Source organism: Motacilla alba, chromosome 2, assembly GCF_015832195.1.
Source record: "Motacilla alba alba isolate MOTALB_02 chromosome 2, Motacilla_alba_V1.0_pri, whole genome shotgun sequence".
Lineage (NCBI taxonomy): Eukaryota > Metazoa > Chordata > Aves > Passeriformes > Motacillidae > Motacilla > Motacilla alba.
Window position 1 is genome coordinate 9,378,991 of NC_052017.1, and position 26,294 is coordinate 9,405,284.

Here is a 26,294-nt window from a genome sequence, read left to right on the forward strand (position 1 = left end):
TAGACAATACATGTAGTTTCTGAGCACCCTTAGCTGAAATTTTCATACAGTCCAATTAACATTTTAAGTATGAATCCAGTGTTCCCTCCAACTCTTAAAAGTTAGGGATTAACTAACATGCCAATATAAGAAAAGTCAGCCAAGTATAAATGCAGTATAAATATGTTGCTATTTACCTGTTTGCATAATCTGAAGAGCCATTTCTAAAAGGTGTGCTTGAAATGTGACATTTCCCAGGCCCACCATTATGACATCTTTACACACTGTCAGGTAGGCCTAGAAGAGAGGTGCAAAATTATAGGAAACCCAAACTTTATGTAAAGTAAAACTCAAAAATAATAAAGCCACAAACTCTTAGCCAAGGTGCCCTGAGAGCTGGTGTACCTAACTGGAGTTACTCAGTTCACACCTGTTGAAAAGCATGAATCCCAACCAGTCGTTCAGATGCTTCCATTGCCCTTTCCTAACAATAAATGGCTTCTCAAAAGGCAGTAAATCCTCTCTTTTTTACTCAGGCTCAGATCAAAGGCATTGACACCTATCATTTACTGAGGCAAAATATGACATCTCTTCCTGCCTTTAATAGCAAAATTAAAACCAGCAGACAAAAAGAGCTTTTCCCTACAGACACACAGTTGTGACATACTAAACAGATTATGAGATGGAAGTATAGACAGAGTGAGAACTTTAAATCAGTCTGTGTAGATATGAGCTGGGTTGTTCAAAGACACTGACTGGGACCAAAGTTAGCCAAATCCTTCCTATCACCAAATCTTTCCTTTCACCAAAATCTGGTAAAAGCTCAGTGGTAAAGAAAGCTCAAGTGGTAAAATGCACCTTAGGTTAAATGAAATGTCAGAGGAATGCAACAGAAAACAACTCAGAACTAGCTAAAACCTCACCCACATTATATCATCAAATGCTTTCTTTAAAGGGCAAATCAAGATCAGGGTAAGGGACACTGTAAGTGATGACACAAATGCCAGTGCAGTTTGTCTGCATACAAATTGCTACACCTACAGCTTTTCAAATTGAAAGCGGCTTGATTTATATTATAGGAATCCTCTAACCTGGATAATTAATTCAGAAACATCACTGTGTTTAGAAATACCATCCTCTTGATCACTTGCTAGTATAAAAGGTACAACTTGACTTTCTATCCAAGCACCTGTCTTCTTCAGAAGGGAAAGGTGATCTTCTCCTTCAGAAAACTGAAAAAAAAAAACCAAAGGGAAGTTTACCAATTGTCTCTCCAATTGTTTTGGAACTTCCTTATACTGTCAACTGCAACTCCAGCTTATTTTGGGAAGCTGTAACCATACCTTGTGCTGAAGATGAACAGTCAATCTGCAAAAGAGGCTGAAGGCTCTTAGGCTGGTTGCTTGATTCCAGCCACCAGAATCTGTTCCTTTCAGAATTGAGCCAAGAACGCTCTGAAATATCAAGGTTTACATTTATATTTTTCAGAAAAACCTTTCAGATGTTTCTTTACTCAACAGCTTTGAACAAAAAGTTTAAAAAAACCCCAAACCTATAAAAACAGCAAAGCACCAACCCCAAATAAGCAACAAGCATGCTTTAATTACTTCCATTTTTCAATGCCATAACTGATTTTCAGACTATTCCTTATTTGCATATTCTAAAAGTAAGGTCCCTTAAAAAAATCTCAACACTAGATCAAAAAATTTTGAGACACCTAAAACTGAGAAGCTGGTTAAAATCTGCCGTCTATAAAAAAATCTGAATTATTATACTTTTAGTTTAGAGTATTTGTTGGAAATACAAATCAAAAGGAAAATCGTTTTACAAAAAAATCTTTTTACAAAGGGAGAGGGCATCATGAACCTCATTTATTTGTTCTTGCAGGCATTTCAGTTTGACTCAGGCAATATATGATGTTAAGCACTGATTTTATAAGCACTATTTACGATAAGGAGAAAACTACCTTTGCAGCACCGAGGGTTTTCAAAAGCTTCTTCAGTTTATTTTTAGGAACAGAAAGTAGGCAACCACAATTGACAGGATGAGTCAATAAATACTCAATGTAATCAATTGCTAAGTCTGGCTTTGACTGATGTGTTACTTCGATACGTACTCGACGCCCAGATGTTTTAGTATTCTGAATAGGAAGCAAGCACAAAACCAGTACAGCTCTGTTAGTATCTGACTTTAGAACTGATTTCAAAGCAGAACAATACAGCATTAAAAAGTCTTATTCTGTTTTAAAACAGCATGCTGCCTCAAAGCAGTCTGGCAATTCCTACATTCCCTGTCATATGCATATGCACACCTTTGTGGGGGTGAGTGAGTCAGACAGCCAATCGCAGGCTAATTCCATAATGTGCCCCACTTGACCCCAGCGGCACAGGCAGTCGATCAGGATAGAATATTTGTTTTGGTCAGCTCCGCTGTCAATATTTCTGAGTCTGGAAACCACACCACAGCTTAAAAGAAAACAGACAGACAAAGAGATAGATTACCTTCACACCTATGAGTGCAGAAAACAATTAGTATAATACAAAAAAAGGATTCACCAACGAGACAGACTTGAACATCACAAATTTTACTGACTTATCACTTTGGTCACTATTAAGACACTAAGCTTTAGTGTCTTAATTTACGCAAATGGGCATTTAATATATCAGATTGCAAAAAATGAATGAATACAGTCAGCAAGAAACTTCTTGTCATTTGCATTTTGGATTTCCAAACAGTACCTGAAAGTAGGAATAGCAGCAGGGGGCATAAAGGATGCCAGAATAATCAATGGACCCATACACCGCTCATCCTAGGATAAAAGAATTACACTGTATGACATAAAGGTACACACATGCAAGCAAAACTAAGACAGTACTGAAAAACTGTGACTGCATTTCCTCAAATTAAGGATTTCCCTTTTCCTCTACAAATGGAGCTGTAAGGAGCTCAAAACAATATGCGGCTTGCAATCTGAAATATCTGATTCCTGTTTTTGGAGGTCAATTACCAATTATCATAACCTTCAATTTCTGACAATCTGCCAGAATAACTGCCATGAATAGTCATAGCTTCATTAGGTTAATACTCATTGCAAAAGAAATAGCAGCTCCACATCACTTTTTTTCTCCCCTAGAGACTAAGGTTTAATTGCACAACCATGACACCATCTAACTCCTCCCAACCTTAAGTGCCTTAAATTCATTCACAAGACAAACTTATTAAAAAGACTCTAAAGAAACAGGTTCTTATATAAGGCTGACAATGTTTAATGCACTATTATTCATTACAACATGTCATAATGCATGTTCCAGGCCACAACATAATCTCACTCAGGTTATACAGAAACCAATCTATGTTAAGAACTCTTCAAAAATGGTTTATCTCTATGTCTAAGCTTCATGGAAACAGCCAAATTAAATTATCATCTACTTAACCATTCCAAACTCTAAAACCTTTTTTTAAAGCACATATTTTAAAAAGAACTTTTAAAATATATTTGTAGCTTTTTCAGGAAAGAGACAGGCTGCTTCAGTATGTTTGTAGTCTTTTAGGAACTAAACCTCTGATGACAGGTCCTTTTAGATCCAAGCTGCATACTCACTATATAAGAATATCAGAGTCAAAGAGGTTGCTTGCTAAAGCTGGATATCTTGTCTGTTCACCAGACCCTTTCAGAAAGGATGCTACATCCTCTACTAAAAAAGCTTGGAATGTCTTTGACAACTTCCAAACGCTTTCGGGGTAGAGAGCACTTGTGTATCTGTGCTGCTATAATATTGATTATCTAAAGCAAAGTTGCAGTGGAACAGCCACCACATTTCAGGATACTTCAGCATAAAAGCCATCCACTAAGAAAAAGATATCCAGTATGCAATCCTTCCAAATTCACTCTGGGTGCAGCAGCCACTATTGGCCACTATCAGGATGGCATCCTCCTCAAGAATAACACTAAAACAATTAGAGCACAGAGACTGACAATTTGAAAATGATTGATTTTAATTAACTGCCTATACTGAATCAAAGCAATAAATAAATGCATCAACAGATCATTAGAGAGTAGATTTAAATTAGCAGAAACCTCAGAATCACAGAATGGTTTGGGCTGGAAGGGATCTTAGAGATCATCTTGTTCCAACCACGCAGCCATGGGCAGGGACACCTTCCACTTAGCCAGGTTGTTCCAAGCCCTATCCAACCTGGCCTTGAACACTCCCAGGGATGGGGCATCCACAGCTTCTCTGGACAACCTGTGCCAATGTCTCACCACTCTCACAAAAAAAAAAAAAAATTCTCCCTAATATTTAATCTAAACCTACTTTCTTTTAGTTTGAATCCATTCCCCTGTCCTGTCATTACACTCCCCTATATAATGTCCTGTCATTACACTCCCCTATATAAAGTCCCTCTCTGTCTTTCTTGCAGGCTCCCTTCAGGCACTGGAAGGCTGCAAACTTTAGGTCACCCCAAAGCCTTCTCTCTTCCAGGCTTAATAATCCCAATTCTTTAAGCCTTTCCATTTAGGAGAGGTGCTCCATCCCTCTCATCATCTTGGTGGTCATCCTTTGGACTCACTCCAGCAGGTCAGCAGGACATGTTTGACTTTCTGGACTGTGAGTGCACTCTGCCAGCTCATATTCAGTGCAAAAACAGCCTCAGCTGCTTCAGTTGCAGCTGCATTATAAGAAGTGGTGCTGGTGGAAAAGTCTGGGGGACAGTGGGTAGAAAAACATGTGGACTCTAATGCACACTGAGCATTAATTCTGCAATGGCTCCTCTGTATTTACTATTTTCCAAAAGTTCTAAAACATTCAAAAGAATAAAACCCTAGGAAAACCTTAGAAGGAGAGCAATTTATTGCATAAGTATTTTTGAGCTGACTATTTAGATAACGGTTCATTAGTCAGACACTGCAGCTGGAGAATAGTTTCTGCCCATTTGTGGGATTCAAAGAAAACTGCTGCTGTTTATAGTTTATAGCAACAATGAAAAAGAATACTTAATGCCATAAAAATAGATAAAAGACATAAAACATGAAAGCATCTGAAGAAAATACTGAGAAAATACAGGAAAATCTAGGCTTTCTTTACCTGAAATACTTTAAAATATTCAGGAAGTACAGAAGCAAACTTCCTGATAGCATAATCTTTGGCATCTTCATTATGATCTAGTGCTTTGTGGATGCTTCTCCAGAGTATTACAGTGATCTCCAACAAACTTGCCATGCTGGCCACATCATTTACTGACAACACATTATCCAACACCTGAAATACAAACATTTAGATTACCCATTATATTTTCAAACCGAAATTTAAATTAAAATAAGGCTTTAAAGACACTAGAAAAAAATCCTTCTAGACCCTTTACAAAGATACTGTGGTTGCTGTAGAACAGGAATTCATTCTTAATGAATTCTCACAATTCATTCGTAATCTCTCTAATTTCACATACCTTGCAATAGTAATTTTTAAAATAATTTAATGGCAAAACCAAACCAATTTATAATCAGCACTGGAATTAGGCAACTATTAACTTAAAATATGCTTCATATTCCTTCTATCTTTTTCTAGCTACTTGACCAGATTTCTGCTACTGCAGGACATGAAAATCCAATAATGGCAGTTATCCCCTCCCAACTCCAGAGATGCCCAAGGGCATTTCTTTAGACTTTCTGCCATATTCTGTCTCACATTAAGCACCACTGAAAAGAAGTTACCAGAGGTTATAGAATAGAGTGGACTTTCTTACACTGCTGTTCTCCTTTCCACTTCCATCTTCATCATCATCATCATCATCCCCACTATCATGAAGCCTCGCTTTCATTGCTTTCTGGATGCAGGCATTCAAGCAGCGTCGAATAGTGAGCATCAGTTTAGCTACATTTAAATAGAGTAAGAATAAATTAGACATTTACTATTTGCTAAGAATGTTGGTAACAAGTGCTTCTAATTACAATGCTGGAAAGCCAGTATGAAAAGTAGGCAACAGAACCAGCTAGGAAAAAATAGAGAAAAATTCCTTGTAAAAGAAATTGAAAAACTGTTTTATATCCTCAAGTATGAAGAAGAAATGACAGCATTATCATGAGGCTCTGTAATTTTATTGTTAAAACAGTATAGTAAAAAATCCCCAAATAACCACCACCTTATCAAATCAGAACCAGAGGAAGCTCCCACAACTCCTACATCTAATCTGGCATAGCTGTTAACTTAATGACCCACGTTCAAGAACACATTCCCTCTGATGTCAATGTTCATTCCTATGTCAATTCCCACTCCCTCCTATGTCAATTCCCATTCTTTGGAAAAGATGTAGCCCAATCATTGCACTCCTGAATGAGGAGCTCAGCTCTAGAAAAGTGAAAGGGTTACGCCACTCTGGTGGAAGTACAACAAGCTGATTTCATAATTGTGATTTCATAACCTCATCAAGATGATCAGTGAGAGGCAATGGTTTGGGCATTTCACCCAAGTCACTCCATGCTGAATACTTGGGTTTTAACAGAACTCCTCTTAAACAAAATTTTCCTGATTTTACTTGTTTCAATAGGACTTTTCCAAAAAGCAGTGACATGCTGGGCAGTACATGCCCTCTCCACTCAAACTTTCAGAAGCTTTCTGAAGGAAGACTATTTAGATTTTCTCCGAGCAACTTGAAAATACTGATCCACAAATCCCAGATACACAGATTATCAGATGTAAACATTTTTTCAGTTTCTATATAATCTTTCACAGGAAGATCTCAAATCACTTAAGGCATCAGGGTATTTGCTACCCTCTTTCTACATGAGAAATAGGTATCAACTGAGACAATTTTAAGGTATGTGTGGGGAGAAAGGGGACCAGAAGGACCAGAAGTACCACCATGGGCTGGAGTGTCCAGTACAGCATCATAAGAACAGAGATGAAAAGCTTTAATCTCCTCACTGTTGAAAAAGCTGATGACTTTGCCAGCTGTGCTTATTGCTGGTGTCAAGAATTTCCAAAACTACAAACTAATATTATACTAACCCCCCCCCCCCCCCAAAAAAAAACTAGCAACAATGTACCACTGTTACAGAAATAAGAAGAAAAAAGCATTTACATAGCATGATATCAGTAATTCCAAAAGCTCACAAGGTTTTGTGCTTTACCTATATTGGTGGGGGCAGTGAATTCATAGGCATATTGATAGAACTTCCTGGCTGCTGCTGGATTCATCTGGATCAGAGTGACACAGCGCTCACACCACACATCCTCGGGCTGGGCACTGGGGAAGAAGGAGTTCAGCAGGAGGTTCACGATGCGCCGCGACACCGGCCGAGCGTCAGCTTCGAGGCGAGACAGGAGATGCTCCATGGGACAGATATTCCAGAACTTTGTGAAGTAAGAAGAAGATATTCAAAGGAGTGAAACAAAAATAGAGGAAAAAACCATCACCTTCATTAAGTGATTTCCATCTCAATACTCTAATCAAATATAGAGAACATGGAAAACATGAGCATTTTTTATTTTGACACCAACGTGTACTGGAGGCCAAATTCTGCTGCAATAATGTTATTCTGCTGTGCTGATGTTTTAATCTCCTGGTATCTTTGACTCACTGCTAAAATTGTGGTTCGAGCAATTCCACTTCGATACACATGCAATACGAATGCAATTTCATAGATACAGGGAAGAACTATTTACTCCACAAGGATATCATGTTTCATATTCTCCTCACAGGACAAAGCAGGACAAAACTACTCACAAGTATTGTGTACACCTTTAAAACCTGTATGGATCAAAACCCTTTACAAAACCATCCCAAACCTTACATTACTAAATACTGAATGCATGCCATTCTTAGCAGAGCTCTAGTTTATTTGTAACACAGAAATCAAAGGCTATGAAATTCAGAAAGACTACACAGCTGTTTGCCAGCTGTAATGCAACATTTATAGTTTTTGTGAGAAGATTCTGAATTAATTATGCTGGAGAATTTCAAATTAAAACAAACAAACAAAAAAGTATTTTTCAATGCCAAGGAACCTATTTTACTCTTGAGTAGAAATATTTGTATCAGATAATTACCCGGTGAATTTGAACTATGGATGTCCCTATTAAAACTATCATAAAAAGTAAGTTTAAAGTGATCCCAGGACTTACCAGAGATACACATTACAGTTTTTAAATCAATAGGAAGTTATTGGAAAACATCTACCACTTACTAGGATTTTTTTTTCTTTATTTAAACCAGATCTTTCCTTCCCCTTAAAAATCCCTGACATTGAGAATTATCTTTTTTCTCTGTCTTTAATGGCAGCAAACTCAGAATAATTCACAAACAAAGTGACCTCAGCCACTCCTGTATGGCTTCCCCTCTACACCCTTCAACATTTTCAGAGCCCTCCTGTGGATGCTTTCTAATAGTTTCAGGCTTTTATTAGGGTTAGCAAGAGACAAAACCATTGTTAAATTAAAATATAAAATTGAAATTAAGAAACTATTAACATTAGAGAGTGGAATAAGAGCTCAAAGATGCTATAATGTCTGTGGCTGGACACACCCTAAATAAGAGTCCACAGCAGAACACAAAATGCATTAAAATTCACTATAAAAAGACACAAAATCCAAAAGGATGTGCCCACAAAATAGAAACAGACATTATAAAAATAGGAGAATCAAAGCAAAAAAGCTACTGGGTTAAGATGTTAGGCATTTAGAAGAGTTGGGCAGCTGAGGGAAGTGTGGCTGTAACCCACTGCTTTCCCCTGCCCATCCAGAGAGAAGGGCCCACAGAGCACTCAGGATACCACAGATATTAAGAGTTTTACCAGAGCAAAGCAGGTTATTTCTTTTTTAAGAACACTGCAGCAGTCTCAAAATGCACTTTTTTAAAAAAAAATAAACATAAAAATATGATTTTGTGTCCTTGCTACTTATCAAGTGCTATTATCCTACCTTGGCAGCCTTGGTAGCCTTCACTTTGAGCAGCATTTCCACAAAAGCCACTCGCACCTTCTCGGAATTATCATGAAGACTGTGTCTGGTTGCAGGTAGGAGCTGTTCCAGGAGTGGGTGACTTAGTTTGTTGTCCAAAATTATTGGTAGGCACTAAAGTAAAAGAACCAAATCCAGAGAGAGTGGAGCTGAAAAATCTGTAGCTAAAAATTGTTGAAGAGGACCATGACACTTCTCATGTTAAATAAAGCAGGGGCGGACACTATGCATGCTTGTTTTTCTTGTCATACTCTTTGGTAAAATCTGCTTTGATTACTTCAAATTTGCAGTGAACTCTGATCAGTGAACTCACTGCAGCTGAATAAATTTCAGACCTACTAAGACCATGGTCTTGCCCTCTGCCTGAGGACACACCAGCTTTCTAAAATAGGCTGATTTCAAATTAGAAATACATTTCTTTTTTCCAATTAATTTTTAAGTCAGCACTTTCTGCTTACCCAGGATAGCTCCCCCATGAAGCAGTAGTGGAGCAAGTGAGGATTAACAGGATGACAGCTTCAATTTAAGCCTGAACTGACACAGACAAAATCTTCAAATGAAAATGTTGATTAGGGAGTTCATTTTCCTGTCCAAGCTATCAGTTATTTCTCACATGCCAGAAAGAAGTAGATGAACTATTTCTAACATAGTGAGCAATGCATGGGAGGAGGCATCACCAGACCAACTGTGGAATTATATCCATCCAAACCTGAGACAGACAAAGTGGGGTACAAAATCCTAATTGTGCATGTCTTGGGATGCCTTAAAGCCAGTGATATAAGAAACCCTGGTGCTGCTTACGTATATTTTCAAGCCTAAGCATAATTTCTAATAGCTAAAAAAAATTAATTGTCGGGTCCAAACAGTGTGTACAACTGGAATTGAAAAACCTTAGAGTCAGAAAGGCAATTAATTACTAGTTAAAGACATTTGTGTTTTCCAAATATGTGGCTCTTATGAAATGTGCAAAACCTCCATGTAGTGTGAATTCTATTGCCTGAGACATTTTGAAGACCAAGAAATTCCCTTGATTTAAAGTGGCCTATATAGAAACCTGTACATCAAGTAAAATAGAAAAATGACAATCATGATAAAAACATTTACTTTAAAAACAGAGCATCGAACATCAGCAGATGTTATATCACATGCCAGATCTCCAGTTATCTTTTTTAAAAGATCAGCAAGAATTGTTGGAGGAATCATCTCCCAGTATTTGGATATGATCTGAGTAACTCCAAGTACCCCTGTAGAGCGGACAACTGGATGAGGATCTTCTAAGAGACTCTAAAACAAACAGAAGAATAACACTGTGAGCATATGAGTTATTGTGACTCTATTGCTGTTTGCTCTGAGCCCATTATAAACCAAATGCATTCCATTATCTTTTAATCATTATGAAACTGTCATACAATAAAAGAACAGTAATATTAAAGTCCATCAAGGCATTTTACTATGAAGAAAACAATGAAATTTAAATCAGCAGCAAAATTAAGGTAACTATTGGCCAACTTTTTTATTCGACTTTTGAATTTATTTTTTTAAATAAATCAAGTCTTGCATTTGTGACTTAATTAAGAATATTTGGACTTCTATTTATACGAGTCTACACTGATCACTGTTCCTATGGAACAACATAACAACTTTGAAATTCATTCAATTATCTGATGTCAACTCAGGAATCCCCCAACATTTTCTTAATGAAAATACTATGCACATTCTCACCCATTTGGACTGGTAAGGAGATTTTTAGGTTCTCTCCATTATACTTAATTTCAGAAGTATTTAGTAAGACAGTAGTGAACTTTGATTGAGTGCTCCCATAGTAACTGTGAAGCTCTCCCCCACAATCCTAGGTTAAATAAGGATCAAGATCATTAGTCATGCATTTAATCTTTCAAAGGCATCTCTCATTCACAGATTAATGAATAACAAACCAAAATATTTCCTTTTTAAAGCGGCGTACGGCATCTGCAGAAAACATACTAAAGAAATTTAAAATATCAGTTTATTTTTGTATTTTCTATGCCAGACCTCTATCTCCCTACAATTATCCAAAAATTCCATAAATATTAATTGCATCAACAATTTTTTTTTTGAGTTAGTCCTGATAAAAGTTTCATTTTCAACATTTTAGTTTCATTAAAACTTACAAAAAGTTCTTCAAACTGTTTCTGAATTTCACTGTCCATCTCTTCAGCAGTAAAACTGGGATCACGAAGAGGAAAAGCATCAACAAACAAAAACGCTGCATTTGCTCGAACTTCTGAGTTTCTGGCCTGTTACAATGGAGGAAAAGATTTTTTTCCGTAAGGACCAACTGTTAATATCCAAAGGTGTATCCTGTCAAATACTGTTCTCCAAACATTTAAACAAGTGTTTTTAATTAAGTAGATGGAAGACATGAATTTATAACTGGATGGAAGAACTTAACCTGAGTTATTGTTACAATCAGCTTTCAAAGCACATCAGTTGCAATGACCCTGAGGAATCACAGTCAGAGCCCTTCTGCTTTCTGTAATGCTGAATAAATTAAAAGCAGTTGGGATTTCTCTTGGTGGCCTTAAAGCTCCTCTTCAGGACAGAAGACTCCTGAATTCAATCAGACTGGATTAATTAACTTGCTTGTCAAGAGACAGGTGATTTAATTGAAAAGCTCAAGCCTGTTTCCTCAAGAAAACAGTATTTAGTAACTAAGTACCAGAAAGCTTGGAGCGTAACTTATCCAGCAAAAACATATTCAGTTCTGCATCTCTGCACACAAGTATTAGGACCATGTTCTGAGCTCCAGGCAGCTCATCAAAAATCTATGGGAAGCCTCACAACATTTTACCATATTTAACAATTTTCAGTGTACTCCACCATGTATTTTACTGGCTGTAGAGCCACAAATGCAAAAAAGGAAAAAGGAGCATATTTAGACACTCATTCAGTGAACTCTTAAAGGACAGAACAAGACAGCAGGCAATGAAACCATGAAGAAATTCAAGGCATCTCAAGGAAAAAGCCGAAATCTAACCACCAAACTACATTTTATTGATCAAAGATAGCAGCACAGTGATTAAGAGCCTCTACTGACTTCTCTGGGAAAGAAGACTTGGAAGGAAAAATTTTGTCCAGATTTTGTGTCCAATTAAAAAACTAAAATCTCTCAATATCACAAGCAAAGTAGGCCTAATTTTAACAGCAGGATGAGACAATTCAGGGAAATTCTTGACTGTGCTAATAATTTAATTTTCTTCTTCCCTTGTGATAAAGTACATTGAGATCAAAGGCAGGGAAAAGGAACATGGCAATAACCATGTAATATTTAGACTTAAATAAACTAATGACAAAATCAGAAAAACACAACAGAAATGAGTAACAATTACTTAATTTACAATCTGTTTTGGGTTTCTCTTCTTGACCAATCCTGATATGGTGGAGTAGAACCATAACATTCCAAATTCGTCACGTCAACAAAATCACTAGAAATTTTAAATTGAATACTACAAAAGCAAATAAAGCACATACATACATTCTTTAGTTAGGGACTTGTGTTTTTCTTTATTTATTATGGATAATGCAAACAGTTTAAAGGTGAAAAGATCCTATAAAGTTGTAGAAAATCCTTTAACTCTGAGCTTGTCTATATTCAAGAATTAACACATAACAAGATAATATGTGAATTCAGGGTGAAATAGCTCTTCTGCACTAACATTGCATGTGAAAATTAATTCAAATGTGGTTTTGTGCAATAACCTAGACCTTGTCTACCAGAGCCATTCCAGAAAGTTAATTTCCATAAACTTTTTAAGTGCATTACACTGAATTCCATTAAGCTCACTTTTAATTCTGAACTGAGTACCCACAGTTCAAATTCCTGCCTTTAATTAGCTGGAACTTATCCCAAATGTATTTGCATATTCAGGCTCGCACAATGTCTTCACAGAGGTAGAACCTAAGACTTTAAATTCATGGCCTGTTTTAATCCACACTGACTTCTCCATGCCAGAGCCTACAGTAATTTAAATGACTAATATTTCTTTACCATTATACTTGTACTGTTGGGAGAAACTTTCAGAACCTTTTAAAACAATATTTTTATTTTTTCTTCAGTTAATTTTCACAGCTTTCTTTCAAATTTTAACTGGTCTAACAGATTCTGAAATTAACTTCAAATTATTTAAAACACTGCTTCCCCAGTACATGTTCATTTAAATGAGTGGGATGTTAAAAAAAAAAAATGTGTGGGATGTTAAAAATATTAAAAAGGCAACCAAACACTTTAAAGGAGTCACTTCCTTCAACAGCCTGAATTCCTGGAGGAGTGGTTCTTGACTTTTTCAGCTTGATAAGAAATAGCTTAATCACTACTTACACTAAATAATCGTATTTTTATATCCACATATCTCCTCATATTAACGACCAATCACTGCACATCTCTTTTATGTTTGTATGACACTTGCTTTTCATAATAAGAACATGAAAAAAAGATTGAGCAGTGACATACGGGCTTATATTATAAAAACTTAGAGTTGAATAAAGGCTTATAAAAGATGTGCTGGTAAAAGCCCCAACAGAAGCTTGTGCAATCTAATAACTTGCAAAACAAGCAATTGAAGAAAAAACAGAGAACTGCATTACAAAATGTGCATTCTCAGTTTAAAGATTTCAGAGATGAAATCAAGTCGTTTCAGCATCAACAGTTCTAGAACTCGATGTATTCTTACAACTTAAGTATTTTTGCTCTCTGTAAGAAGGAGGAGTAAACAGGCCTTGGGTGTCCTTTCTGTTTCATAAACAGTGTTCTAGAACAGAATTTGTTCTTCACTATATTGAATTAGGGATTTGGCTAAAATAGGAGCATCAAACTACTTATCTAAAATTAAACTGACATTTCAAGCTTTGGAGTAGAATCCGTAACAGTTATAAGAACAGCTATTAGCTTCCCTTCTTAGTTCTGTATTTTAAACTGCTGGTGATTCTGAGTCACAGCAACAGTTCAAAACACCAAATACTCCATGCAGTACTATATGATTTGTTCTAGCCATGGAATCATTAGTGATGTGAAAATTATGAACAGCAGCTGTTAAAAATTTCAACTACTTGTGGAATCTGGATTCTCCCATTGTCTTGCTGCAAATCAATCAGTAACCTTTTTTCTCCAGATCACACACCTTCTGTTACATTTCTCCAAATAAATGTATGCAGATTTCTTAAGGTTTGACAGAATCTTCCTCCAAAAAGTAGTCTAGTCTCACATTTGAGTCCTGGACTTTGGCAAGTGACTACGACCCTCCACTGACAGGCAGCAACTCCCTTAAGAATGGAATACTGTATTTTGTTAACTTACCAAAAATCAGTTAAAACCACTATTCTTTTTAGAGACAGAAATGTAAAAATTAAAGGAAGCCATGCTTTGTAGCTATCATTCTCTGGCATTAGGACATAAATGTTTCATCCAGAGGGCTCCTTATTTATATAAATTCTAAAAGGATGGGATCCAACATTTAATGTAAGACCAAACAAGATACTGGGCTAGCAAAGACTCTTTTCTTATTCCAACCTCTTCCACAGGGTTCTGTTGAAACCAAACAGCTCTCAGCTCCTTCCGGTAACTCATAAAATCCATTGTAGACAACTTTTGAAGTTAATAGTAAATACTTTCAACTTTGAGAATTTCAAATACCTTTCTCACATCTAGAGAAGATGCTTATAACCAACCAGTCATAAATGAAATTGTAAATGTTTGCCAGAAATTAACTTGGCTGTAAGTGTACACTCTCACAACAGAGATTTCATAACTTCAGACAAAATAAAAGCTGTCACCAAAGAAGGAAGCTTGACTCCTCTTAATTACAGAGTGTAACTGAGTAGACAAACTGCAGTGGGTCCCCTTTAGTCCATGCATGCAATCCACAGAAAGACATACACACACCATGAAAGAACTACAAATAAGAAATTTCATTCTGAGTGCACATCCATATCATTAATGTCTGTCCATACAATCCAACTAGAATAAAAGTTTTCCTAAATTAATACTCTAATAAACTCATTGAGATGTATTCTAAGGCTGTTAATTAATCAACAGCTGAGACTAAACCATTCTCTGAACACTTCTGGCTTTGATCAATAAAACACTGATAATTCCATAAAGATCTTGTAAAAGATAATACAAGATTGCACAGAATTTTCAGATTGAAAAGATAAGAATGCCAACTGCAATCCTGGAAAGCACTCTAGGTACCTGTAAACAAAAGTGAATTTTACAAGTTAATTATATTAGCAAATTAGAATACTATTGTGCATGCTATGCCTAAGTACAACTTGCAAAGTTACTCAGCTACATCTGTGATGTTAAACACTCATTTTGGTTTCTGCGGCCATTCATTTTAAAAGCAAATGATAAAAACAGAAGATGTGGAAAGGACCCAAAATTTAATAGCTGGAGAAAGACATTTATATTTTCTGAAAAGGATAATTACCTTTAGTGCTCTCCAGAGGATGGGCTGATACAATCTATAGAGCATTTCTTCAACTCCTTGACGGACTTTACTTTGTTTATGAAAATAACTCAGCATCTAAGAAAAAACAAATAAAACAGGCCCCAAAGCCATTTTAACATTCTACATTCAGGAAGTGGTAAGGGGTTGTTGCGTTTCATAATTATCTAAGACCAGAGTTTTCATACTATGAAAATGATAACACTAAACATGCTAATTTACCCTATATCTCATTAGGAAGTCTCAAAAATAGTAAAATTAAAATAACCTAATAAATATAGTATTTTATACCTTTAGAGAGTCATTAAGTTTATATAAAGATCTACAACTAAGAAAAAAACATGGCTAGAGAATTTCACAGCAACACCTCATTTTTGTTACTATAAAAAAATTATTTTACTGGCAGAAATACTTTGAAACCATGAAATTATGAACTACAGATAAATAAGCTTTTTCTCTGTTAAGAACAAAGGAACTTATCTGGTAAGTGGAGTTACCCAAATACACATGTACAAACCTAAGACATTTTTTATGCACTGATGAAAAGCAAGTATCAGCACTCTTTGGGACTCAAAACTGTGCTTAATTAGCTAAAAATTCTGTTATTTTCTGTATCTGAATTATACAGAAAAGAAAGAGAAAGTGGAAGACCAGAGCAGAATGAGAAAGGACATCATGTAACTTGATATGAGGAACTCCTCTGCTTCGAAACACTGAGCAGTTTGAGCTGTGTTCTAAGGTTGGTAATTAATCAGAAAGTGAGACAAGATCATCCTCTGAACATTTCTGGCCTTGATCAATACAGCACTGATAATTCCCTGAAGATCTTGGAAAACAGAATACAAGATTACACAAAATTTGAAAAGAAGCTGACCCTCTAGTGGTCAGTTAAAATTTATTCCAAGACCTACTCCTCTTGCAGCCCAAAGACATATTTATTCACTGTCCTCTTTCAAGATCATAAGCTCCAGAGTCTGAAAAACATGAGATGCCCTGTCAAAAGCCTGTTCCATTGATTAGGACAAGGAAATCCTATAGCTGTGAGAAAACAAAACAGAACAAACCCCCTAAAAAAACCAACCCCAAAAAATCCAAACCAAAACATACACAAAACCCACTCGAGTATTGTACACTGCTATGTCAAGCTGTATGCTGCACACAGTATACACTCCAGAGTCTGGGTATTTGGGAACAAGCATGGGAGGGGAAGGGGTATTGATCAAATACAAATGTCTTAAAAAGCCTTCTGCACTTCTCATTCTGCTTCAAATGCTCTGCTTGTGGCTGAACACCACAGACAGACAACTAGAGTCAAAGCTTGTCCCTATAAACCTATAGAAATCCCCTACACATAATAAGAAGAAAAAAGCAAAGTTTCATTTCAGCCCCATCTACTAAATTTGCCTCAAGAAGGTTATAACTGCTCATCCCTGTGATCATCTATGGAAAGGTCAATTCTACAGGTAAAGAAAGCTTAGACAACAGAAAGCAAAAACTATTCCTGGCACTCTGGAAAATCCCCTTCTACTTTTGAGCAGCAAATCTGGTGCAAAACTATAAGCAGGTTCCTCCTAAATTCTTTTTTCCAACATTATTTCTCAGAATATGCTATTTTTTAAATATTTGTGGTGAGTTGGCCCTAGTCACCAGCAAAGCACCCACAGCCATGCACACACTCCCTGCTCAGTGGGGAAAAAAAAGAATTGGAAGAGAAAAGAAAGTTCATGGGTCAAGATAAGGACAGCTCAATAAATGAAGCAAGGAGGACCCAAAAATCCCCAAAGGAGTGATGCAAATACAACCACTCATCACCTGCCACAAGCAGACCAATACTCAGCCAGCCTCCCAGCAGCGGCTGCCTCACCTAAACCCTCTTTCCCTCAGCAAACTGAGGGAATGAGGGTTGTATGGCATGCAATATCCTTCTGGTCAATTTGGGTCAGCTGTCACAGCTGTGAACTCCCATGCCCAGCCCACTCGCAAGGGAAACATGGGGAGGAGAAAGCCCTGAGACCACACAGGCACGGCTCAGCAGCAGCCAGAGCACTGCTGTGCCACCAGCACACCACAAACACAGCCCCACACTGGCTGCTACGAATGAAAGTGTTTCCATTCCAGCCACACCTGGTATGGTATTTTAGTGTGAAATGGAAATTTGCCACTTTATAGCAACTGATCTCATTTTGAAGCTACCAGTTCATGTCATGCTTTCCTGGAACTTACCTCTCTAACTTTAGAATGAACAGAAGAACTTCTGGGAAGATGAATTCCATGATGCATGAAATCCTGAATGCAGTTATATTCAAGTACCTACAGTAAAACACACACATGCTCCTGTTAACACAACAAAACAATAATAAGTACTGTAGCTGTTCAGCAACTATATTTTTCCTTAAAACAAGCAACCGAAAATAGTACCTGCTATTATTTCTTACTTGGCTTCTGCTTTGCCCAAATTTTTCCATTCTGGGGGCCTCAGTCTGCCTCAAATGATTTTCAAAATTTCAGAATCTACAATTAATCCAACTGTCAGAAGCTAAAAGCAAGGTAAATAAGAGTATTTTGGTATTGTCGTGATCTGTAATTATGCCTTTAGTAATTTCCATGGAAATCTACAAAAACTAGATAAATACCTGAGCTATCAACTATATAGACTTGCACATACTGAATAAAAGCTTCAGTAATTCAGCCAACAGGTATGTTTATGAAAAACATTGTGCATATGCATATTTGTGTGAACCAATACTTCAGCAGCAGAATGAAAGGTGTTAAACTATAGCCAAGCTGATCTCAGTGGGAAAACAATCAAAGCATGACATATAGTTACTCCTTGACAATGCTGAAGAGGCCCTTTCCTTAGGGAAATAATTCTTTAAGGTTTATTAAAAGAACCTATCTGTGATGGAAAATCATGAGTCTTTCCCACCTTGAAATTCAAAACTATCCAAATGAAATTTCAAGCATAGTGTCACCTCTATGAATTCTCCTGACACCTTCTTCCAGGCCCTGAAGTAAACTTCTGAAATGCATTCCACCAAGGATCTGTATTAACATATAGGAAACACTGTCAAGAAAGCACACTAACCATATCTATGTGCAACTCATAAAGGTGAAACATGAAGTTTTGTATAATAACCAATATTGCTCTTAATTCTGTGCATCAAAATGGTTTTTAGAAGAAATTCTCTTTTTCAAGTCTACACCCATAAGTTAACCAAGTTAACTCTTAATTAATGAACACAGGCACTATTACATGATACCTGAAATAACTCCTATGGTGGGAGAGTCAAAACATTCAGAGAGATATTTCACCAGTTATGTCATGAAGAATGTCTGAAATTCTTTACAGACATGTACAGGAATATATTATTCTACCTGAAAGCATTAGAAAGCCTCTGATTTTAATACATAGAATTACTTCAGCAATATTTCACTGAATAATCAAAGAAAAAAAAATCTCCATATTTTTCATCCATCAGCCAAGTTCTCAGACTATGATTTATCCTGCAAGTCACTTCTTATTAGAATGCCTTATATAGAAACCCAGAAAATTAAATTAGAGATTGCTTGTAGGAAAAAATAGGAACACCCTACAAAAGGAAAAATGGACCTGCAACCCTCACACAAGCACTGCAAATAATGCAGTGCAATTTCTATCCAAAGTCATTTGCTTTAGGTAATGGCAAATAAACATTTACTGCTCCTATAACTGTACACCCAGGCACGTCAGAGCTACTATTAGATGAAGCTGCTGAAACAATATAGCAATAATATTCAGAAGATTTGTGGGTTTCTGGATATTGATATATTTTTTCAATACACTAGGTATTTTTAGAGTGAGATAAACAAGATTTTAGACAAGTTCTTACTAATTAAGTACTCTAACTGGGATGCATACCTTGGAAAGAACTGTAATTGGTTTTTAACAGTTCCATGTATCATTTTAATGAAGTTTACATTCCAGCTGAACAAAAAACTCAAGAGTCTTCTTCCCTGTGGGGAGGGGAAAAGAGGAAAAAAACTAAAGGAACTCAAAGATCAGAAGAATACCCAATTTAAGAGCTGCCTCAAAAATCAGCAAATACAAAGGAAATTACATCTTTAATTTTAAAACGCATATGTGAAATGGAAAAACTATTTAAGATTCTTAATTATTTAACAGATTTCAAGCACTGTTTTTTTCATACTGTAGGAAAAACACAGAACAAATGAACACGTGGATCACATATCTGCCTCCACTCTTTCAATGTCCTTTCTGTTTTGGTGAGCCGTCAGGCAGCGTTCCAGAATGCCAGCAGACTGTGCAATCAGAACCCTCATGGAGGCCGGATCACTGAGCCCTGCCAAGTGCAATATCATCCTGGAACGATGGTGAAGGCATAAATAAAACACCACAACTCTACCAGCAATGGATGCAGAAACATTTTTAACAAAGCCACAGAGAACAGCTGGGCCACTGAGGAAATTAAATGTTCTGATCAGTAAGGACAAGTCCTTTCTTCTTGCCACATGAAAGGTAATGTTGCGAACCTCCTGGAGCTGATTTCATTCATGAAAATAGAAACTATTTTTCCCAAATTAGTTTTATTCCATTTTAACAAGTCAGAAATAATGATGACAAATCTGACGAGCAATAGAATTTTGTAACAAAAGGCAGTGGAAGGCTGTGGATGAAGGAAATAAGCCAATGCTCTCCCACAATCAGCAAGATCTGTCCAAGGAACTGGAGCCTTATACAGTATCTGTACAGGCAGCTTCACTCTGACTTAGCTTACAGGTGAAGGTAAGACTTCAAAATGTCTGATCACACATAAGGGTGAGTCAGCCAGTTGTAAGGGTCCTCCGTATCTCTCAGCTTTCTAGCCAAAAATAAATTTGGAATATTAATAAAGGAAGTGCAATAGTAAACAGCACATTGGCAGAAGTGCAAGAGGGTCACTGAATAAACAACAGAGGTTTGGAGGCACTGCCATTGAGAGCTAGACCAAGAGTTGTGTTCATATCTAAGACCAAACACAGAATATAGAATGCTAGACACACATGGAGTTGAAATCTCACAAAGTAGGGAAGGGAGATGGAAGCACAGTCAGTCAGAAACTGCCCTCTAGTGCAATTGATAGCTGAAATGCCTTTGGATGAAGAAACAACCCAGAAGTTCATAAAAATCAAGACCTAATGGCTAAATACAATGTCAAGATTTTTGACTTCAGGTCTGATGGAATCCTTCCGGTTGTCAATGAGAGTTGTCTCTATCTCCAACTTTGGTGGCCTAATATAAACATAGGGGAGTCCCACTTGGCATGTCACACATCAACATCCTTGATGAAACAAAAGGTCAAGGGAGTTTTGACCTACAGTTCTTTCCTCAACAAGGCAAGGATGAGGATAAACTCAAACTCATCTCATCTTCTACAACCCCAGCAGCAAGACAGATGATAAAAAGCCAAAAAATAGCTTTCAACCCTTTTTAGCCTTAGGTTTTAAAAGATTGAGCCTGCTCCTGAAAATGATAAGTGACCCTAGCTTAATCTGCTGCTTGTGATTAATGGATCTGAAATAATTACTGGTAACAACATTCTCATTATTGTGAGAGATAATCTGGTGATAGGTGAATGAGACTGAACTTGTCATCTTTGGGACTAATGCAGTATCAGTGCTGGGTGTCTGGTACTGCTGTGCTTGTGGACACAGAGCACGTGACCTTGTTCTATACACACAGCAAAGGTGAGCAAGGAAAGAGCACAACAGACCCATCTCTAAAACACAGTAACATGCTTTGCAGTTGTTGGTCTGGAAACACCAACTGAACAAGAATGTTTTCATAAATCACACAGAGATAAATTCAGAGGATCACTCCACTAATGCAGCCTCTGATAAGCCTCTGAGAAATATTACTGTGTGTTGAACAGCACAGCCTGGGAGAGCAGAAACACTGAGCTCCCTGATCTTGCAATGAGGTGAAATAAATGTGCAGTTCTCTATTGGTTTAATCTGATTCAGAACAGATACACTGCATTCCTGACCCTTCCTTTCATTCAGTCTTGCATATGATGAACCATTCCAGACAGTTAATTTGTCTGAAAAATAATCTTACTAGGAGAAAACAGCTACCTCCTTCAATCAACCCACGATATTGCTGCTTGAACATTAGACTGTGCAAAGGAAAAGAGGAATGCTAGTCCATGGCAACACAGGATCATTGCAACCTAGAGTTACAGCAGCTTAAGCTACTATGGTGCTGCGCTCTGGGATATGTACTCTAAAAATCTAGGATTACTTTTCCTAGGAACTGTAGAACAAGTCTTCAGGCATTAAAGGGAATATTAGGCCTGATATACAGAAGCTCACTTTCAACTGAAAGCAATTCATACATCATGTTGACACTTGGTATTACTACAAGCATTTTAGAGGCAATACAGGATGAAAAAGAGGTCCAGCAGAGATACTGGGGGAGTGTTGGTTGGTTTCTGGTTGCTACAAGAAATCTATCATTAGTGAAATGAGCCAGGAAGGAAAATTAAAAAACACACGAGCTGTGTTACCACTGCAATTGAACTCCCACAGCATGCAAATCCCAAACAGAAGGACTTGCAACTGAAGTACAATGGCCTCACAGCAACAGGAAAATGCTTTAAACACTCTGACTCTCCTGTCAGCAGAGCTAGGAAAATCCAAGTCAGTTACCATTCTGGATAAGTACTGGAAGTTCATATAGTGAAGTTGGATTTCTGCTCACAAACTGAGATGTGAATTTGGATGCTTAAGTCCCTGATATGTTAATTGTCTGAAGAGTGATTCATGTGATCAGCTGTTTAGTTACTGTTTTATGGAGCTGAATTGTTCTGTTGACTCTGCTGACTAGGGTTAATATGGCACACCCTGAACACAGAGCAATTCTACATGCCCAGATTGTTTTCCAGGGGGCAGAGATCTATCACAGTGTTTTACGTGCCAGCCCCACATGGATGTCTGAGGCAACTTAGGTCATTTAATGTAGCATGGGTCAATCACTTAAGCAATCAAATCCTTCCCAGGACCTGTACTGATCATGCTCCTGCACAGATGTCTAAATTTATTTCAGACACTTAATTTAACTGAACCCTGTCCTGGGATCTTTCCAGAATGCATTACGGTTCTCCTTTTATTTTGAACTGTTATCCCCTCAGATGTAAAGTGACTTGTGTATTGGGCTGGCATGGCAAGGTTTTGGTGGTGGAGGCCTGCAGAGGTGGTTTCTGAGAGAAGCTGCCAGCTTTCCCCATGTCAACAGAGCTAATGCCAGCAGGCTCCAAGTCAGACCCAGCACTGGCCAAGGCTGAGCCCTTTGGCTGCAGCTGGGAGCTGCTGCTTTCAGTCAATGCTTCCAGCCAGAAAGCAAAGAATCCAGAATTAAGGATTTAAACCACTAATGATCAGACAGAACAGAGAGTGCAGTAAGGTGCTCTCTATATCTACCAAGAAAGAGACAGGCCTACGAAAATGCAAAGGTGACAAAATGTCAAAAACCAGAAACCCCTGAGAGAGCGAAGAGAAAAATCTTGTGCAGGGAGGCAAAATGTGCAAAGCGTGGCCAAATCTGCACAAATCTCTTGTGGAGCAAAATGGATGAGTTTTGATATGCCAGGAAAAATATTCATTACTGAGTCTCATTACCACTGCTTTTTTCCCCCATATTTAAAAAAAACCCACAACAGAACCACAACTTTTTATACTCTTCACTCAAAGATTCAAGGTGCAAACTTCATTCAGAAAAGCTGTGTAGTAATTAACACGTTATAATAAAAGTCTCACACAATATGGAAGAAAAAAAGAACTACAAGAATTTGCTTCTGAAACCTAGATAGTAGTTGTATTTTACCTATATAATTACCAATTATTTACTGAGCCTATATGAAGATGAAATATTAAAACAATACAGTGGATTAAATATAGCAAAAGAAAAATACAGAAGCAAATCTAGAAAATGCATTTTAAGCGCTGCGACAAAGAACACCGGTGTACACAACTGCACACTTTTTCTAGACAAAAAAAAAAAGGCTTAAAATGAAATACACCAAGGACACAAAATTAATTGTAAACACTCTCAATAAAGCCGTACCTGTCTTTCCTCTCTCCACCCAAATTTTCTCTTTTTCCATTCCCAGCTCTCATATTGCCTTGGTACATCATCATTTTAGTCAAAACTAAAACAGCTTAAAATATCATATAAGAGTAACAAAAAACCCCACTAACTTTGTGGCAGGTATCCAAACCCTCCTCTATCAAACATTTCACCTAATTCCCTTGCTATCTTCATTTTTAATATGACATACACCACAAACATGCAGCAATCTCAGGGCTCGTTTTATGACAGAAGTTCATGTATTCCACAGGAAAAGGAATACATCTATTTTACATATGCAGGGAAGAGTTAGAACTTCAGCGACAAAGTCATGTGGTCTGGTCACCTTAACCAGGAAAAAGGCTTGGACGCCACAATTCTGGTACACAGGCACCATCTAAACAACAAAACAGCAACTGTTCACTGAGAGAAATAGATGTAGTTAAATAAAGTAATTTTTTTTCTGTGAAGTTGGGTTCTTTTCATGCTACTTTTAAAACAGAATATGGCAACACAATCTTCTAGATGAAGTCATTTAGAAGGAAAATTATTTTGGTACAGTTACTCATCTTGAATAAAAGAAAAACTGCTAGAAAAGAAAAGAATGACACCAGGGGATGATTTTAAATATTGAGGGAAATGCACTGGAAGCAAAGCATTTGATTCTTATTGCCTCAGGATAAAAGACCTGGACTGAAGATTCAGGCACAAACTTTCACACTTTAGTCAGGAATAGAAACAAGTTTTCCAAATGAAACAGTATCAACCATTTATAGCTTGGAGTCAGAGCTGATTTCTTACATGTTGCTAACTACTGTACCATAAAAAAAGACAAACTGCAAAACTATTAAAAGCAACCAAATCTCACTGGCACAAAACCACAGTAAGATAAAAGCTGGCTTACCTCTTCTTTCTTAATGTGTTTTACACTCATAAAACACTGAAGCAACAAGTCTTTGACTTCATTACTCTCATCTGAATCATAATCAAAACAAAGTAATGTCTGATGTAGATTCCATAAACGAACTATATCTGCACCCTGACAGGAAAGAAGAAGCTCACATTAGAGTGGAGTAGCTTTGCTTTCATGCAAAAAGCTTTGATTTAACGCAAAGCGGCATTGAAAGGATTTTAAATAATGATCTTGAAATGCATTGTTACAGATTGTGAAATTAGGAATATTCATTTCATCACATTACTGGGAAAAAATATATGTAACTGCAGAAATTCTGACTTCCAACAAATGAAGATACGCTCAAGTACAGAAAAAAACTTGCCATTCCATGCAAAATATGTTAAAACCACATCATTGCACTTTTTAAACTTCATACAATACATGCATTTAACAGGGAAAATCAGGGGAAAAAAATAAGGATACATCCATTGGGTTAGTGCAAAAGATGTGCATCACAATACCCCAAGTAACTCAGACATTTTGAAAAATGAAAGAACAATTATTTGGAGAAAGATAAAAAGCAAGCGAAAATGAAGCTTCCCACAAAAGCTGTTTCTAGGCTTAGCTGAACATAGTACTTAAAATCTGAGTTGACAAAAAGTTAATTGCAATAAAAACCTTGGTCACTGGACTGGACAAAAGAGTAGAAAGATTAAAAGGAATTAAAAAAATAAATAAAATCCTGTTCACTTGTGAAACTGATGCCAAAAACCTATAAAATTTGTTCTCGAGAAGGCAGTGTGTTACTGGAGGGATTATCCTTCTTGAAATATTCAATAATAACCTGAAAGTCAACACAGCCTCAGCCTACCATAGCAGCTTTATTCAGGCTTTTTCTCAGCAGAATGACCAACAGAGTCTTCCCCAGCTGCTCCTTCCCCTCCAGTCCCTTCTCCCACCACATTTCACACACACGTTGGATAGCGTCCTGTAGGATTTTTTCAGATGTAGCTAATGCAGGAAGAATACCTACAAGAGTAATGAAATAATTATTTATTGCAATGAACCAAGTCATTCCTGAAAAACAGTAGTTGTTAGCACACTAACTACACCTCACAGTGTCAGCTAGCTACTGCCACACTTACACACTTCCATGGCTTGTGCTCACTGCAGTATTTAGGCAACTCTAAGGTTTGGCCCAAGTTTTTGGATCAGTAACAATGGAATATTGAGTTTCCCTTAAAAGTAATAAAAAAATCACAGGATAACCAAAGTTACCTTCCGCTGGATGAACAGCTGGGAGAACAAAACTATTTACAATTGCAACTTCTAAATTGTGCAGCTGATTTTTAGGTAAACATTCCCTTAAATTTGTCTCATAAATATGAACTCAAAGCAGTACCAGCTTTTCTCCTGTGAATTCTGTTTCATAGGCCAGCTGGATTTCAATCAGATCAAACAGCCTCTGTAAAATGCTGCATTCTGTACAGAGAAGCACTCACCATTTAGTATAAGAACGCATTCTACAAGAGCTTTGTAGTTTACATCCTCATCCACTGCAGGTATGGAAGCAATAACGACAGCTGCTACTCCTTGGATCACTGCTACAGTTTGTTTCTGAAAGAAAGCAATGTGAGGAAACACTTCTGCAGTTTGTTTTGGACTCAGAAAATAACTCAAACAAGAAATGAACCTTAGCAACAGAGAGCAAAGCTGAATTGTTATGGCTCTTCCATTTTGAAGGAGTAGTATACTTATACTGGCAGCCAAAACCTTTCAAATAAGAGGCAAAAGAACAGATTTTTAAAGTACATATTTTCAAAAAGTTCGAAAAGAGTTTTCAGCTCCAGCTAGTAGATAACTTTGTGACTGTACATGTG

The 26,294-nt window shown here is 37.1% G+C and overlaps 1 protein-coding gene across 1 annotated transcript in view; it reads right to left on the minus strand.

Annotated features, from left to right (window-relative positions):
* NCAPG2 (non-SMC condensin II complex subunit G2) overlaps positions 1 to 26,294 on the minus strand; it is a 43,044-nt gene that overhangs the window by 11,713 nt on the left and 5,037 nt on the right. The window contains exons 4-22 of the mRNA XM_038129861.1: positions 25,917 to 26,031; positions 25,286 to 25,443; positions 24,424 to 24,558; positions 19,317 to 19,411; positions 18,391 to 18,460; positions 17,642 to 17,728; positions 15,401 to 15,496; positions 11,087 to 11,212; positions 10,041 to 10,220; positions 8,898 to 9,050; positions 7,109 to 7,331; positions 5,725 to 5,852; positions 5,067 to 5,240; positions 2,718 to 2,788; positions 2,291 to 2,444; positions 1,946 to 2,119; positions 1,323 to 1,433; positions 1,071 to 1,211; positions 177 to 276 (exon numbers count right to left, since the gene is read on the minus strand). Coding sequence (XP_037985789.1) covers positions 177 to 276; positions 1,071 to 1,211; positions 1,323 to 1,433; positions 1,946 to 2,119; positions 2,291 to 2,444; positions 2,718 to 2,788; positions 5,067 to 5,240; positions 5,725 to 5,852; positions 7,109 to 7,331; positions 8,898 to 9,050; positions 10,041 to 10,220; positions 11,087 to 11,212; positions 15,401 to 15,496; positions 17,642 to 17,728; positions 18,391 to 18,460; positions 19,317 to 19,411; positions 24,424 to 24,558; positions 25,286 to 25,443; positions 25,917 to 26,031 — 2,491 coding nt within the window. The remainder of the gene's footprint in view (positions 1 to 176; positions 277 to 1,070; positions 1,212 to 1,322; positions 1,434 to 1,945; positions 2,120 to 2,290; positions 2,445 to 2,717; positions 2,789 to 5,066; positions 5,241 to 5,724; positions 5,853 to 7,108; positions 7,332 to 8,897; positions 9,051 to 10,040; positions 10,221 to 11,086; positions 11,213 to 15,400; positions 15,497 to 17,641; positions 17,729 to 18,390; positions 18,461 to 19,316; positions 19,412 to 24,423; positions 24,559 to 25,285; positions 25,444 to 25,916; positions 26,032 to 26,294) is intronic.